General features: G+C 40.6%; 1 protein-coding gene across 6 annotated transcripts in view; it reads right to left on the bottom strand.

Annotated features, from left to right (window-relative positions):
* Positions 1 to 924: 924 nt before the first annotated feature.
* The window catches only part of MGARP (mitochondria localized glutamic acid rich protein), a 27869-nt gene continuing 10388 nt past the window's right edge, over positions 925 to 18405 (bottom strand). Inside the window, exons 5-7 of one of the 6 annotated variants that reach the window (XM_090138657.1) lie at positions 7042 to 7188; positions 6365 to 6413; positions 925 to 4396 (exon numbers count right to left, since the gene is read on the bottom strand). In XM_090138657.1, coding sequence (XP_089994783.1) covers positions 6367 to 6413; positions 7042 to 7188 — 194 coding nt within the window. In that variant the 3' untranslated portion in view covers positions 925 to 4396; positions 6365 to 6366. Of the gene's footprint in view, positions 4397 to 6364; positions 6414 to 7041; positions 7219 to 18405 lie in introns of all 6 variants that reach the window. The other 5 variants (XM_090138654.1, XM_090138656.1, XM_090138658.1 and 2 more) reach the window with 5 other exon arrangements.

Below are 18405 nucleotides of genomic sequence, written 5' to 3'. Positions count from 1 at the left end.
TGGGTGCTGTTTGGTTGCTGGATCTCCTGTTACTTCACGTCACCCACCTTTCATCAGTAGCAGGGGCAGATCTTTATACCGAGCCCTGGCAAACGCTGGTAGCAATACCGGACACGCTGAGACACTTAGTATCTCTGTATGACACAAAGCAACAAATGTTTCCTCCAGCCCTGCACTGCTTTGTACAAGAGTCACGTTATTCTTGCAGAGACGTGGGACCTCATTCGAGGACCTAATTTTACCCTGCACATAGCAGGGGGTTGAAACTAGGTGATCATTGTGGTCCTTTTCAGCCCAGGCCATTCTATCATTCTATGACCGTAAGTCTGATGGTTCACGTTTGTATTCTGAAGCATAAATACCAGATTAATAAAGATTGTGTCTGTGAAGAACGCCAGACTGTGTGCCTGTTGGCAAGAGCTGACAAGCCTTGGACTCCAGGTTTGGCTTCCATCTTGCCATCACAGCCTCAACACCACAGTTTGCCCTGGAACTAAGTTGCTCGTTGCAACAAGCAGAATGAAAGGGAGCTGTACAGTTAAGCTTATTAGAAACAATTTAGTGAGCAAAATCAAACGTTATTTCTTTCTTCCTGTTCAGCTCCAGCTTTTGGGGAATGCTTTCTCTGCTCTGCGTTCTAGTAGCCCTACTGCCTTTGATTGAGTGCCCTCTTCTGTTTGATTACGTGAGTGCACGTTAACCAACTGTTAATTACTCCCACGTAGCCTTCAGTGGAAAATAGCATTTCCCAGTCACTACTGAAGAACTTCAGTAGCCTGAAGGAGGAGGAAGGCAGGAGAAAATCAGTTTACAAGAAGGTGATCTATGAAGTCTCTGCAGACCTCTGTATGTTAACTACAGAGAGGGAAAGAAACACAGAAATTGCTATCCTGATACACGTTAATCTCTCTTTTCTTCCACTTCTTCATATTTTCCCCCTTAATTCCATTGGTTTGCACACTGAAGTCAATACCAAACAGGGCAGATGCAGTACCGATGGCAGAGCTTCCTGTACGACACTTCTGCTGGGGCACAGTCAGAGCTCACATGCATCTTTTTGAGACTTTATTAAGTAAAGAAGGTTTAAAATAAGGATAACTATCACTGAATAAGCAAGATTCTAGATAACTAAATGACACTGAATCTGTACATGAAGCCAATACATATCAGAAGCCCTTCTTCCTATCCCAGTAAAGCTGGAGGAGCCAACATCTCCTGCAGCATCCCAGGAGAAGGAGTAAAGCCCAGAACACAGGAAAATCCTGTTACTACCACACCATTCAGTGATCACAGCTGTGGAATAAACTCCTCTCATTCTGCACATCTTCTGTTTGCTGCAGCAGTAAGCAGAGCAACGGGAGCATGCAACCAAGAAAAAAAACATTCCAAAGAGTAGAACTGTCCATGTGACAATAGGGGCAGCACTCTAGAAATAAGCTAGTTAATCCACAGGCAGCAGACCAAGCAATATTTGCTCCTACATCCCTTGGCACAGAATACCTTCTGTCTTCACATATGTCCCCTCAATCCATGTGTGCCTGTGCTCTATAAGTGACACTGCCTTATCTCCTGTCACCAGGAAACAGTGCCTGCAGTAGCTGCACCTCCAAGGTGGTACCAACTGCAAGTAAATGCAACAAAACAAACCACTGAGCTCCTAGGCTGTCACTCAGCTGGGAGGAGCTTTGAGTTCTTCCCCTTCTGTGCTAAAACAGGAGCTGGGAGGGCTGGTTGGTACAAAACTGGAGAGAAAGATGGAAAAGAAGCACAGCCCCAATGCTTGGTTCAGTGTTTTGTGGTTTTTGTTTGTTTGTTTACCAGACAACCAAGTAAAAATAGTATTTTATCACATCATCAAATCTCTATGCTCAGGCACAAGAAATCCTGGTTCAGGCATTTCACTCTCAGATTTTACAAATTTTGAGTAAAACCTGCAGTTTCAGGTATCAGTTCAAATAAATTGTCTTATATTTTTAAGAAGTAAAAAAACAAATTCTGTATTGATATGAGCATGGGAAAGGGTACAACTGAAACTTGGATGGACTTCACCCGTGCCCAGCACACCAGCTAAGCAAATTATTGCTGTCACAGCAGGTGGTCACCCTTCCATGAACCGGCACTAGAGGGGGGTAAACGCTTCACTGCCTGCTTTTGCAGGCACTCGCCGAGCACAGAGAAGCATTTGGCAGTTCAGACAAAGACAAGACTCTCAAGTTTTACTCTGGGATTTCAAGTATATTGTCAAGCACGGCCTTTCTCCCCATCTCATTTAGTCTTGCCATCTTCCTACTACAGGCCATTACATCTGCTGTTAATGCAGGGTAAAAGAGTTTTGAAGCAAACCACATTGCACTGTGTGCCATCACAGCTGAAGTTGATGACACATTTCTAGTTTCCTTCAAAAGCAGTGCATAGAGGATCCCTGATGTGAAGCATATATACAGCTTATCCTGAAACTACTACATTATTTATTTGGAAACTGGGAGATGATCAGCTTTGAGAAAGCACCCTGTACGTTGAGCTTTTGTTCTTCGTGTGGCTAATACATAGCCCTTGTGGTCTGGCTGCCATATACCAGAATAACTCCAGAGGTTAAGAGGCAGTCAGCAAGTCCTACAGTGTCAAAAACCCTACGTAGAAATTAGAGCTTTTTTTTCCACTGGGAATTAGTGAAAATAGCTAAATTTGAAATAGTATAATTAAGAGCATACATCTATCTATCATAGAACGTTTAATCTACCAGATAACTACAGACTGACAACCAACAAATATCAACCTAAGACTTTTATTCCAGTAGCTCTGTCTATAAAAACTCTGCTTAATCACAGAGGCTTTACCCTTTAAGTAGAAGAGCTTTATGGTACTCAGGAGCCTGATTTTGCTTCAGCATTATTCCAAGTATTTATAAACAAGTTTTCTGTTGGGGCACTTATTATTTACTATATCATAAAGGAAGGAGCATGACATTCTTTACACAATGGGTAGGAATGCTATAAGACTGTAATTACCCTTTCAGCATCTTCTCAAATTTCTGCTTGCAGACAAAGCAGTCAGATCTTTTGGTTCAGAGTTTCTATATAAATTGTGTACACTATACCTTATTTAGGCTTCATTTAGAATTATTGTTATGCTGTGATGGCTGTAACAGTTTCTAGCTGATGAGGATCTCTGTAAATACTTTTTGGTAGATACACACTTGTGTGCCTGCAAATAGCTGAACAGGGTTAGGACAACACCGGCTTGCAAACTGATTATTATAGATACTTTCATTATTAAGACAACGATGACAAGTCAAGAAATGGGGGGGAAGAAGGCTATTGGCTTAGATACTTTTCCCTGCTCTTTTTCACATTTGGTCCCACTTGCAACATGCCCCTCTCAGAGGGAGAATATTTTGACACACAACTGCTTGTTCCGATTTTCATAGCCATTAGACCCTGAAGATCCTTGTCCATTTGAATACCTGTGCCGTAGCCACCTATTGAGATTCTGCAGGCCACATGCCAGCTCTCAGGGAAGCTTCACAACAGCCTAAATTTCTCCTCACTTGTACAAGAGTCTTCTCTCAACACTCCGTTGTTTGTTTTTTAATGCCACATACTGCTAAGGCAGAACAAGACAAAGATTATAACAAACCAAAGTTCAGTAGGAATGGGGCTCAGCACCCCCAAGTAGGAGCCACCACTCTGAGCAATAAAGACAACCTCATGCAGCTTTCTTTTGATGCTCATTGTTTCTGTCAAGTTGCAATACAGTACTGATTGCTACTACATGCACACAGTTCTTGTTCGCAGAGCAGCAGCTTTAAAAATGTTTACTCTGGGCTTCTATGGTGCAAGGAAGCTTAGCATCTAAAATGCTTACACAGGAAGAAAACCAGGTGTTTTGTACAGCCAGATGTCCTATGGTTACAATTGCAAACAGGTAATTTACATAAGGTTTTAACTTCCTAAGAACTTTTAACTTTCATTTTGGTGTGGAATGTGATGGCAGCATAACTAAGCACCGCAGTTTGGACCAAAAGAAAGAAATGAAAGTAGACACCTGGACAACCAGGAACTAGAACAAGCTCACCTGGCAGGGATACAGTGAAGCCTACTGCTTCTCTTAGCACATCTATCTATTGCATGCTGGGTGGTGCTCTGGCACTTGGTGCTGGGTGCTACTTTCTAAAGCAGAGTTGTTAATGACAGCAGCGTCTGTCTAACTAACTTAAGTCGTATTAGGTTGTCTGTTGCAGCAATGAACACTGGTCCTAACATGTAATGTGTGGTGTGACAAACTGCACGGCTTGTTTTATGTCTCCAAGGAAGAGTCTGAGGTTTCTCACAGGAATCAGCTGGTTGATTGCCACAGACTTTTCTGGTAAACTTTTCAAAGGCATCAGTGCTGCTCACTGGGAAAAAGAAAAAAAGAATGCATTTTAGATGGATGTTTAGCAACAGACTTCATTCATCAAGTCTATTTCTTTGCAAACATACAAAGCACACTGTATTTCCAACTGCAGGTTACATGAATTACAGCACATAAACACTATTGCCGTGTAAATCCTACTCGTGTGATGGCTTGTAAAAACTTGCTCAGCTACCCCACCAAAGCATGATTCAATGTATCCCTTGACTTCAGCCCTGCTACTCAGGTGTAAGTTATTTCCCTGCATGCTGGGCACATTTGCTACTGCTTACACCTACAAATAGTTACTTGCTTAACTTTAAGCATGAAGTAAAGCAATCATGTTTGCTGAGATCACCAGTGTAAGTAATTTCATGGCAATGCCAACTTGGGGCTGAGACCTCACACAGAACTGCTACACGCTCTCAAAATAAAGGGCAACAACAGCATGTTCATACTCAGACAAACTCTCAGAATTAATTCCAGGTTTCATCTGACAAATTCCTCCATTATTACTATTACTACCCCTTCACTGAATAAGCAGTATCTTTTTTACGTCAACTACTATAACAGTGCTGCAATTTTTAGGGCAGCAAGATGTTGAGAAAAGGGTGGGGAAAAAAAAAAAGGAAAAAAAATAAATACTTCCTAACACTATTACTTTCTCTCTACTGCATCATTTGTGTGTCCTCAGGTGCCTTTTGCCTTCATTTTGAGCAACACCCCAAGCTCTGAGGAGCACACTGATGACCTTTCTGCATATGTCAGCCACAACCATTAAATATCTGCTCCCCTTCCAATCATTACTCCCAGTAAAACATGAATATTCCATTTGGTAGAGGAAGATATCATAGACGAGAATTTTGTAATCCATTTTGAAACGTTGATTGTTTATATTACTGTAGATGATGAAATAAACAAACATGCACTTAAGCATGGCCCATACTGCTATATCATCAAGTTTTAAGGGTTTGTAGACATCAAGCTTTTTGAGGATACAATGAAAAGTAACACCTTCTTTGCTCTGTTTCCTTCTCCTCTTATACTGGTGCTCTGATAACTAGTGTATTAATTGCTAACTCAGAATAAAAATAATTTGCAGAGTTCCTGACCCGAGAGCTTTATTTGCTTAGCTTTCTTTTGCTTCTACTAATATATTTTCTACCAAGCTTCCTGTTCATATTCTAGCCAAGCTTTTCTTTCTCCTTCAGGTTCTATCATCATCTTAGAGTACATTTTGGAAAGAAGAGTCACATGGAATAAGAAAATACGGACAAAATACTTTTTCTCTATGAAATAATAAACACAATTGATGATACCTAAGCATTCCTTAACACCAATTTATTACAATTTACCAATTTATTTAAAAGTAATCAGTTCCATGCTTCAGGAGGGACAGATCAGACCCAGCAATGATACTGTAGTCACTGTTTTTCCCACAAGTACAAACTAAAAGTGCAGAGAGCTTAATCTTGAGAAGTGCTTTAAAAAAAAAAAAAATAGTCTAGAAGGTAATGACTTCACCATATTTATACTGAAGATAGCAAGAGAAGTTCATCTGTATGAGCTAATTATCTCTATAATTTAAATCAGCATTCAAAGAACAATTTTTACCTAGAAAAAAAAAAAAGTGACTCATGTCTTAATCCAGTCTGCATGGAAGATAAAGCCATGAATAAATAACCATGAATAAATAGTTCAGATTGAGAACTGAGAAAGTTCTGCTCCCTAGGCATCTAAAAGATGCTAACAATGATTCTTAAACAGTAAGAAATACTACTTTTTTCTCCTTTTTTCTTTTTTCTTGTTTTTTTTTTTTTTTTTTTTTTTTTCTGGGCCATTGTTGTGTGTGGAAATGCAAATCCACCATCAGAGTGCACATGCAGACTTTCCACGTGCCGCAATTGCCACTACCAGGGAAAGACAGAAAGGGGGATTGCAAGAAACCTCCTGCTGCAATTGTGCTGTGTACCTTTAGGGTTCCTTAGCGACTTCTTCAGGTGCCTTCTCCTCCTCAGAAACTGAAAGTGAACACAAAACACCAATGAGAAACGCTGAACAGTATGCATGTAGAAGCAAAGGAAATAACTTACTCAGCTATGAACAATAAGGACTAAGGGGATATGAATTCCTAAGTCATATTAGGCATGCAGACATTTTTCCTTTAAACTTAACACATCTAGCTGTAATAGAGTTTCAGGGCCAAACCTAAAAACTGCTTTGAAAAATCTCTGCTGTGATGATTTTAACACACATTGTTCTTTGCATGCTATTCTATCATTCAGACTGAAGAGCAATCCTTAATAGCTGCACTGAAACATTGTAAGGTTTACACATAGTGCATTCTATGCTTTCCTTTACAGTGGTGTAATTTAAGAAGATGCTATCTTTCAAATCAAGTCAGATGCTTTATAAAAAAGCATATTGCATCACATGTAGCAAAAGGGAACTTTACTCCCAGCCACTCAGCCAGGCACTGAGCTCAAATGCCACCAGCACCCAGCTTGCATCTATTTCTAATGCACAGCAAACAGTTTCAAAACAACATTTTCTAAGACATTCACTAAGTCACCACTAACAACAAGGTGTCACTTCAACTAGCTCAGTGCAAACAGCCATTAGTGATTTTAGAGATAAAAGGTTTCAGACCCAGCTGCACTCCTGCACCTTCTGAAGCTCTCCCCGACTCCTCAGCATCAGCGTCCTGGCTCCTCGTGGCTGTGTCAGACATCTCTTGAGCTGCTGAGGCTACTCCTTCCTTGACACTGTCTAAGTTCTCCTCATGGGCAGAAGCAGCTGCAACATCCAAGACTTCACTCACAGTTTCTATGAATCAAATTAGACAGATAATAGTCTTGTCTTCCCCCTCAATTCACCAGCACAAGAGGGGGAAAGCAGTCAAGGCTCACAAAGCGCAAAGCGCCCGCCTACCAGGTATATTGGAAGTAATTGAAGGCAACAGGGTCTATGAGATGATTAAATTTTGCTATCCAAAAACATTTTCGCAAGTGGAACTCCACAAAATGTTACAACAGGTATCTGACTCTTCCTAGCCCTGAGGCAGAAAGATTTAAACGTGAGCTATATTCACATATTTAGAAAAAAAACGTTCTAAGCTGTGTATTCTCTTTCAGTTACAGATTTTATTTTCTGCTTTCTCCCTAGCTGTTAATGATACACAAGATACTGATGATTAAGATTCCATAGAAATAATCCTCATTTGATCAACAGCTTCAGACATAACACATGTACTCCGTGCATCCTTGCAAAGATGCTATTAGTAGTTTTAATGTAGAAGTGTCCTAACTTCAGGCTGCGATTCCAGCACAGCATGATTGCCAACTAGCCATTTTTCAGTTCTCCTTAAGGATAAGGCAATATATATTTGTGTAGCAAAGTCCATATTATGTCTATTCATTAGTACATCTATGCATGCCTACACTCTCCAGGGAGATCAAACATATCATTCGTTATTTACATTCCAAATTTTACTCCAGTAAAATATCTCCTATCATAACGTCCTAAGGTAGGCACTGCATTTTTTCAAATGTTTGTCTGTACATATGAGTAATTGTCCTTTGTCACTTCAGAACACTCTACCTTGTACTCTGATTCTTTAGGAAGTGGAGTGGCACTCACACTTATCCTGAGTGCACGTGGACAGAATTCTGTTGGAGTGACCTTTCTGATGCCAAATCACAAGTGCTCTTCTCAAGAGGAAAAGGCAGGAAACAGCTCATATTCAGAATATGCCTGCCCACAGCCATATCAGCCATGGCAGGTTAGAGCAGTCACTACCCACTGCTTCAGACATTATCTTCAGCAACAATTTGGACTGGCCCAGGAAGATCATTTAAGCACTGCCTATTCTCCTATTGCAATTAAGACTAGCTACTTGATGTCATTTGGTGTTCTGAGCACTGTGAAAATAAGTCCTGCTCATTTTGTAATTGTTGCTACCAGTGCAGATTTCTTGACATATACGCAACTAGAAGTTGCTTCACATCAACCTCATAAAAGCTTTTTTTAAAAAAAAAAATTATATAAAAGTATATAAAGTTTAGTAAAGCATTGGAACAGGTTGCCCAGAGAAGCCCCATTTATGGAGACATTCAAGGTAAGGCTGGACAGGTCTCCGAGAAACCTGATGTAGCTTTATGTGTTTCTGTTCATTGTAAGAGAGTTGGTCTGGATGACATTTGAGGATCCCTTCCAACACAAATGATTCTGTATCAGTACAGATATAGAAAACTATTTAATACTTACAAGATATTAGCTTCCCCGTATTATTATAATTAGAATTTAGGTGGGAAATGCAATCAGCCACTCTATGTGGTCATCTGTCGCATTACCATTCTGTTCCTCAGGAGAGTGTCACGCGTGCTTCATAGTCTAAGATGCAGTAGGGCATAAAGATCAGGAAGGATCTTTGGTTGATTTTGGTTGTTCAATTTCATATTGAACAGCTTGCAGAGAAGTGCAGTGCTCTTTCCCTGTATTTGCATTGCCAACGTACCTCCCATCGTCACAAACATGGTGTTGTACCAGTCCATAAACACAAAAGCTATCTCAAACATTAACCTGATATACCAAAACAAATCTACTTCTTGCTCTGTAAGAGGCTCCATCTTGGAAAAAAATGCTGTGTTCCACTCACCAGGCAAACACATTTTTCTCTGCTCTAGGGAATCCCACTGATCCCAGGCCAACTCCAGGTTAACGATTACCTGAGAACAATCTGAAATCACCCTCTCTTTCAGAATCACATCTGTGAAGAATATTAAATATAACAACAAATCATCATACCTGCCTCTTCTATTGATCAACTAGTAGCACCAAGCTCTGGAATTTCTCCTTTTTGTTTCCCTGCATATTGATTTAACTTCTTGAAATCACTTCTCACTTTCATTAGTTTTACAATTCTACAAAATTTAAGCTGCTTTATTTTTCAAAATAGAGCTCTAGAGATGTTCTAACATCTTAATTGATGGTGTTGCTCCTTGAAAACTGATCAGATTGAAATCTTGATGCATTTGCACAGCAATGACTGGGACCCATTTTCTCTACTTACACCGGCTTTATTACATTTTCTAAGTGGTTTGAAAATAACCTGCATGTTCATTGCCTCTCTGCAGTGAAGGCACACAGTAGTTAAGTACTGTTTGTAGCATTTGTTCCACTGAATGCCCAGCTGCTTGATCACAGTTACTATACAACACTACTGCAGCTCCTCAACATCTTTAAAAACAACATATTTGGAGTGTTCCAGTCAAATCTATCTCAAATGATTCATCCTGAACCATATAACAAAATTAAAAATGACAACGTCCTTAAAATTCTTAGTTTCTTTCTAAGTGTTTTCTTCTTAATTCTGCAGAAACAAACAAACAGAACACCATAGTTTATCAACAGTGCTGCAGCTAGATGGTTTCATAATTCGACAGTTTCATCCAGTGTTTTTTCCCTACCTCTATTCTTATTAGGACATATTATCCTACAGACTCCATATGCAACATAGCTTCATGCAAGGCATTATACTGATAGCAAAATTTCAGCCTTCATGTAAAAAAACTTTGTTTCTGAAAAAAAAAGGACTTATTTTTTATACAATTCTTCATCAGACGTTTGTCAATTATAAGTTTTTCCCTGGAATAACAGCTAGGTCCCAGCATCAGTGGATACTATTTTCATTTTGCTAAGTATTTGCATATAATACTGCACTTGCAGATTTGAATTAGGAGCTTAATCTTCTTGCTCTTGTAACAAAAGATAACAGACTTCAGGCCATCGAGAATTCTATCCTGCTCACTAGCTGATGACAGTAGTTACGCTTTACAAATCACAGAGTACAAAGTCCTCAGGGTATTTTGGCTCCTGGCATGGTACTGCTGCACGACCATCAGTACATAACTCAACACCTTTATAATAGCCATTGCTTCAGTTTAACACTGAACTCTAACAAAATACCACTATTTATGCATAAGATAATTACATGCACTCATAAGCAGGTTTCAGCTCCTTTGCTTTACAAGATCACTATTTAGAAAAGAAATGTGCCCTTCCAAACTGTGCGTGCAGAAACACGGTTGGGCAAGAACCAACCATGCACTACACATGCACCAAACAATGCCAAACTACTTACACTCTGGAAACCCACCTGTTTTCAATTGAGTAAGTATGGACAAGGAAATTGACTTTTCAGACAAAAGGAAATTAAGTTTTTGTTTTGTTTTTAAACAAAGCAGCAGCATTAGGAAGCTCCAGTTGGCACTATGTCCAATATCTAATTCCACCCAGAAGTACAATTTTTAGAGAATTGTATCCCTATCATTTCAGTGACATGATCTTCCTTTTGTATAAAGTTATCGTTCCTGCAGTCTCTAAGAACAGTTTTTACTCCTACAAATTAAAGTTGCAGTATTGAGGAAGCAGGACTTCTCTGTGTATTCACAACAGAACAGAAAGCATTCCAAATGCATTGCGTTTCTGCATTCTCATGATTTTCAATTGACTGGTCTTAATATTAGCAAGCTCAGCATTCTCCCAGCAGAACAGATAAGCATGATAAGCAGGGACTTGTATGCCCCATATGACTGACTGATGTTTGGGCCAGATAATAATTTAAAATAAAAAAAAAAAACAATTTCAAATCACACGTGTTGACCTTCTCTAGCCAATAGCAACAACATACAGATAGATTTTCAGAATTCAGATCCTACTACTTTCATAACATCTTCCCCTGAAGCTTTGAAGCTTTCTAAACAAGCTTTAAACTTTCCTGAGGGACTTTTCAGAGAAGGATCAGTCTGGACATTTGTCTGGGACTCCCAGTTCCCTTCTGACGTTGAACCTATTTCCATTGGCAGCCATGTCCCACCACCTGGAAAACAAGATGTGGCTGTAGGGTGATCCTGAAGCAGGCAAGTGAAAGGGAGCTAAAGAACAAGTTGAGCAGCACTGATGAAAGTGGATGAGAAATCTGCTAAGAACTTGGCTCTTACAAGAAGTTTTATAGAAGATAACATTTCTGAGAGCACTTCTACATGGGAGCTGCTGTCAGATTTTAGAGTTCAGTGTTCATAAAGCTGGATTTTCCAAGTTCTATTTCACACCATGAACCATGCGTGAAAGCTAACAAACTGAGCTAAAAATGGTCAGATACGTACTTCTTATTTCATATGTGAGGTTTCATTGACCATTATTCCCAAGGAAAAAAAAAAATGAAAAAAGACAACCCACCACAATGAGATCAAAGAGTAGAAAAAAAAAGTTAATTTCTTCACTTCTTGCACTCATCCAGAATAACATCTGTCAACCACGTGCAGGTTAACGTGAGGTTAGGTCTTCAAACTTCCACTACAATAGCAGCTAGTTAACAGTCACTAAGGAAAGAAACAAATGAAATATTTATGTATAGAAATTATTATAATAAAGAACTGCTTTTTTTTTTTCCCTCTCCTCATGCAGATGAAATGTTTCACATTGTGAAAGCAAAACACCCTTTTAAGTAAAGACAGAGAAAATCAACTCACGCAGCGCTGCGTGAAAAGAGGGAAAAGTCCACGTTTAAAAGAACAAACAACACAGCTGGGGGTGGAGGGCACTCTGGGAATTCAGAACTTCACTGACAGCAAAATTTCCCCCACCTTTGGCCAGTTAACTCAGCACTGCTGCAGTGCCCTCCTTGCTCTGAGTGCTTTGCTGCTGAACGCTTCTGATTACTTTTAGCAGTTTAACAATACCAGTTTATAGATCAACCAATAAAAATAGGCAGTAGGTATCATTACACTGACTTGCTTATTATATTAAAAATGCACTTTTCTGAACCATCTCACAGCCCTAGTTTTTTTTTCCTCCAACAGTCATGAGGAGACTGCTATCTTTCATGCAGCAAGTCATGTTCAATTACTTCTGCAAATGTTATCTGCAGAAGAATTCGGCTTCACAAAGCTAAAATAATACCCAATAGCCAGCATAGTACAAATGGAATCTGCCTGCAGCCACACAAAGCACTCAGACCAAAGAACCAAAAAAGGCTTTCAGACTTAAAGTTACCTACGACATACCCAGAGACACACAGTTATTCCAAAGGAGAAAAAGTCAAATAATTGTGAAAAAGAGGAACAACATTCTATCGACAGACTTACGTGCTTCTCTTTGTTTTGTTTATAAGAGAACAACTCATACCAAAATGTGATGCTTATGTTTACACAACATACAGTGAAAATCTCAGTGAGCTCTCCTGTGGGTCTCTGGGATGTCCCCTGAAACACCAGGATACGCAGAGCAAAACATCTCCTGCTGACAGCTTAAAGACCTACTAATAGAAAACTCGCAGTGGAGTAGAACTTGCTTAAAAGACAAAATCTGCCACATTTTAAAATAGATCAAGAATGTATTTGTGAGAAGTTGAAAAAGAGAACTGAAAAGGTGTGGCGTGCCTGGCTCCCTTAGATCTGTACTCGTATTCACTTAAGACAGTTTCCAAAGTAGCAACCAAAGTTCAATGTTTGTTGGTTTGGAGAAAAGTTGTTTCACTCCATGATGAGAAAGACCCTCCAAAAATTAGTATGAGAATTCCAGCACTGGTTTGCATTGCCACAAGTGGACAGGAAGGAGTTACTGGTGGCTTTTTCTGTAAAGGAGGATACTATCAGTATTCCTCTGCATGCTGTATTTGTCCATTTTACTGTAATATCCATCCAGTGCATGCTGTAAAATCCTCTTTTCAGTAAAGATGATCTTAACTGAACAGTCTCTGCATTTACCAGCTGATGCCTTTACGTACTCACAGTTTTTATTTTCTATTCATAGAATTGCAGAATCTCTAAGTTTGGAAAAGACTTACAAGAGATCTAATCCACCCTAACCTTATCACCAATAGAACCACACTAATTCCTGTCCCTCAGAACATCTAAACATCTAAAACTTTCTTGAACACCTCTTCCAGGGAGGGTGACTCCAACACCTCCCTGGGCAGGCTGTTCCAGCACCCCATCACTCTGTAAGAGAAAAAAAGTTTCCTAACATCCAACCTGAATCTCCTCTGGCACAGCTTGAGGCCATTCCCTCTACTCTTATCACTACTTACACCTCGCCACAACCTCCTTTCAGGCAGCTGTAGAGAGCTATGAGGTCTCCCCTGAGCCTCCTCTTCTCCAGACTGAACAATCCCAGTTCCCTCAGCCACTCCCTTTAAAACTTGTGCTCCAGACCCCTCACCAGCTTCCCTCCCCTTCTCTGGGCACGTTCCAGGGCCTCAATGTCTTTCTCGTGGTGAGGGGCCCAAACCTGAACACAATATTCGAGGTGTGGCAGCACCAGGGCTGAGTACAAGGGTACGGTCACCTCCCAGCTCCTGCTGGCAACACCATCTCTGATACAAAGCAGGATGCCATTGGCCTTCTTGGCCACCTGGGCACACTGCTGGCTCATGTTCAGCCAGGTGCCAAACAACACCCCCAGGTCTGTTTCTTCCACACAGTCTTCCAGCCACTCTGCCCCAAGGCTGTAGCGTTGCCTGGGTTGTTGTGGCCACACTGCAGGACCTGGCACTTGGTCTTGTTGAAGCTCATCCTATTGGCGTCTGCCCAGCAATGCAGCTCTCAATGCCCTCATCCAGGTCATCAATAAAGATATTGGACAGGACTGGGCCCAGTACCGACTTCTGGGGAAAACCACTTGTGACCAACCATTAGCTGGATGTGACTCCATTCACCACCACTCTCTGGGTTTGGCCATCCAGCCAGTTCTTTACTCAGAGTGTACCTGTCCAAGCCACAGGCTGCCAGCTTCTGTAGGAGAATGCTGTGGGTGACAGTGTCAAAGGCTTTGCTGAAGTCTAGGAAGACTACATCAACAGCCTCTCCTTCATCCAACAGGCAGATCACTTGATAATAGAAGATCTGGTTGGTCAAGCAGGATCTGCCTTTTGTGAACCCATGCTGGCTGGGCCTGATCCCCCAATTGTTCCACAAATGCTGTGCGATCTCACTCAAGATGATATTGCTCCCATTTATACAACACCACAAAGATCTTCCTGTTCTTTCCACTATAACAAGTCATCCATGAGCTCAGTTATATAAAGAAAAAACAGAAGATAGTAAGAGAACAGTGGGCAACGCATGGCAGTCTGAAGAATGGCAGATAAACATGGCAGCCCAAAGGACAGATAAAGAAATGAATAAATGCGAAGCAGCAACAGCCAACAGTATTTCCACCAGTATGAACACTGCCCTCATAGGATCACATTCACATAACTCAGTTTTCCAAAGCCTAATATATTTAGCCACATCTACCATAAACAATGGAAAGTTAAAATATTCTAAAGGGTACTCAAAACAGAAAATATTCATTATACTATATAATTAAGCTTAAATTTAGTCAGATTAAGATTTTTCCTCAGTCTGTTTGACTGCTGTTACACCATTCTACATCTAGAGGCCCACTTAAGGCAATAAACTTATCTACATGAAAGGCCTCTGATGAGCTGCAAGAATGAGGGCTGCAGGGAAAATAGCACTATAGACACATGCCATGCTCCAAATGCACAGCTCTGTGGCACAGTTGTTAAGGCCTGTCCAACCCTACCCATGCTGCATTCTACCACCATTTAAGGTCACCAGGAGCTGCAGGTTGAGCAGTTTTTCTTCTTCCTACGCGTCACACAAAAGACCAGAAGGATGCATTTGTTCTACAGAGCACTGCCATTTTGAAAGCCTCCAAATAAGCCTGAGCAATCACGATCTGCTCTGAGGACTTTTCAGCCATCTTCCAAGTGATGACGGTGTCATGGCACAGATCAGAAGGCAGCTGGGTACACTCAGGCTTTGGTAACTTAAGAAGCTTATAAACCTAAAAGTACACTGACCATGTCAGGTGTTTTTATCTGCTTGGCATTGCTGTGTGATGGGGTCAGCGAAAGTTCTGTCCACAAAGCTGTGACTCCTGCCCAGCACAGCCTATATTTGTTTCTCTAGGTTGCAGACAACTGGCATTATAATGTCATTCAAAGCTTAGCATGGAAAACACTGGCACATTCACACACTAATCCTCCTCAGACATAGTTACTCATCACTCCTAAATCCAGCCATGGAAGAACAGTATTTGAAATGATAAGTGAAAAAAAGAGACCTCACTCTCCAGTAGTTGCAAAATTAATAAGAACCTACATTACAGAAGCCAGGTATCTAGGAATCATGGCTGTGGGCTAATTGATTTTACTATCTGTATAATCAACAAGTATACAGATGTGTAATCAATAAACATACAGAGAGGTTAGGCTAGAAAGATCATCGCGTTAGAGAGGGATAATCAAAAATGAACGAAAAGCTTACCCGTGTCCTGGGCTCGCCAAAAAAGACTCCAAGAGGAGCAACATCCAGAGAGAGATCCTTCCTCAGTGGCAGTCAGCCCTTAAATGGGGTCTAGGAGAGGTGGAGCCAGGCTCCACCCCTTTCAATCACATAGCTGAATTGCCTTCACCTGTGCTCCTGCAGCTGACTCATTGCTTGCCTCAGGTGATCAATCAGAGGTTCAGGCTGTAATTCAGTAGTTCCCATACACTATTCCAGATGGTAATGCCAAAACCTTAAACATCTGTATCTGAGTTGGAAAGGAGTTTTTAGCAGCAATCCAACAAACTAGAACAGTTACTAATGCAACAGCGGTGCCTAATGCAAACAGTATTTTGCCAATCCGTGCATTTCATAGCATTTGTTATACTGGAGAAATAACTGATCTTAGCTTACCATTATACAGTGCACATTAAAAAACAGCATGAAACTTACCGGCATCAGGCAGTAACCAAGTGAGTAATAAAGAAAGCAGAGAAACAGAATTTAGAGGAATCTAAAATCCTAGGAAGACAGTAACACAACACAATATTTGGGGTTTTTTTGTTTGGTTGGTTGTGGGTTTTTTTGTTTTGTTTTGTTTTTGCAACAGTATTTCCCAAAATTCCAGACACTGACAATGGAATGTAAATTTCTAAAACTGAAATTACCCTGAGTGCCTACATCCAAGGTTTTGCTCATTTTTGAGCATCCACAGGAGCTCACACCTTCATTCTATTTGCTTGCTGGACCTTTGAGATGATTGCCCATTGGTTAAAACTTACATTTCCGAAGATGCTACAAGAAGTCTTACATTAAATGAAACACTTGCATTTAAAAAACCAGAGGTTTAATGGAAATGAAAATGCACCTTCATCAGCAGAAGTAGTATCACCCTATCAACAAAACTAATATAAGTGATTTAAATGAGAACTCCTCAGAGTAAGCCTGCATTTTCCCAGTCAGTTCTGAGAGAAAACACTTCCCTGCTTCAGTAAAAGTTTCAGATGCTTCTTCTCTCAATGGAGAGAAGGATCAATACGATCAAATACAAAACCAAGAAGTATTTCCAAAGTAATTTCAGATTTCTAAATAAACCACCACTTTTTTAAAGACATGGGTAAGCACTCTGAACAAAGCGGTACACATTCAGAGAAGAGAACTTCTGAACCAAAACACTCTTCTTGTATTTAATGTACGATGTCAACTGGAGCTAGCTTTTAGGAAAGGGATACTGGTGATGATGCTGGTTTAAACTTTTGTGTTAAGATCCCGCAGTGTTGGTTAAAACCTTCACAAGGTCAGGGCTTGAGGCATCAACTGATCAGAAACGTGGTTGCTTGGCAGGCTGGGCCTGGACTGGGAGTGCAGAGGAACACCAAGATGACCCAGTGACAGGGCCACAGCTGCCTTGGCAGCCTCCCGCAGGAGGACTCAGGTTACACAGCGGCCACGGCTCAACTTAGTCCTGGTGGAGGAACCTCACATGAACCTTCACTCCTAGCTCAGGCACAATTAATCACAACAGCCTTGATTAGTGAATAGTGGGAACGCCACAGGGATCAGACACTCCCTTGCTTCAGGTGATCACTGAGGTGAAGCACAGCCGCCACGAGATGTGACATGTTCTTCTTAATATGAAATGCTCCAACTAGATGCTGGAAGGAAGATGGCTGAAAAAACAATTTGACGCCAGTCTCTGCAATTTTATGTCCCACGTGTTCATTTCTGCCAGCTTTACCAAAGATTAATCACTGCAGCGAGAATGGACAGAGGATACAGCCCTCAGAATCCCTTATAAATGCCTTTGCAACAGAAGCACCATTCTAGCATTGGGCTTCCACTACATTGCCAAAGAAAATGGACCGAGGAAATCATAATTGCTGAATAACACATCTGCTCATCCCTAGCAGTAACTAATGGTTACACCACACAGGTTTGCTTTTACAAAAATAGTAACTAACTACAGAGTTACCCTGCCTGGATTTAAATACTCACATTCAATTTACTTACAACGTTCCTCAGTCAAGCATCTAGAGCCCTTACTGCTTTGTATTCAAGAGAATGATAGGAATATTTACTATACAGAAATCCCACCCTCCCCAGCAATCAGGAACTATCCCAGGATCAGCACTGGGAAAGGAACATTCAGCACTTCTGGGTACAAGTGAGTGCCCCCTCTTTAAGAGTGACAATTTGCAATTGCTTTGTAGGACAATGCAGACAAAGACCATCTTATAGCACCTCTCTCAGCAGCTTTGATTCATCAACTCTAACATACACCAGAATACATCCTTCCTAAATTAATTTGTCCAAACATTCTATAGAAATAGCTTGATTGTTTAAGCTGTGAGTAATTTAACCACTACCTCATAAACATTTTATGTAAACAGTAATAGTCACAGCAAATATACTTACAGGCTGGACCAAGCATTGTTTTAAAATCTGTTCTTTTAATGGCTTGTTTTGCAGACTTGTACAGGAGCTATTCGCACAAGAATTAAAATCCGATTCATATCCAAAGTTTTCACAGCAGTCAACAATTTGAAAAGCTGCATCATACCCAAGTTCGTTTGTTAAAGAGGCAACTCAGATGAATCCTCAAGGGAGCCACCGAGGAAAAAGGCAAAAATATTTCTGGAATCAGACAATACCTTTCAAGGTGCTGCAGTAACCCCAC

This window comes from Phasianus colchicus, chromosome 4, assembly GCF_987193195.1.
Source record: "Phasianus colchicus chromosome 4, bPhaCol1.hap1.1, whole genome shotgun sequence".
In the NCBI taxonomy this organism is placed as follows: Eukaryota; Metazoa; Chordata; class Aves; order Galliformes; family Phasianidae; genus Phasianus; species Phasianus colchicus.
This window is presented reverse-complemented; position numbering and strand designations above follow the sequence as displayed.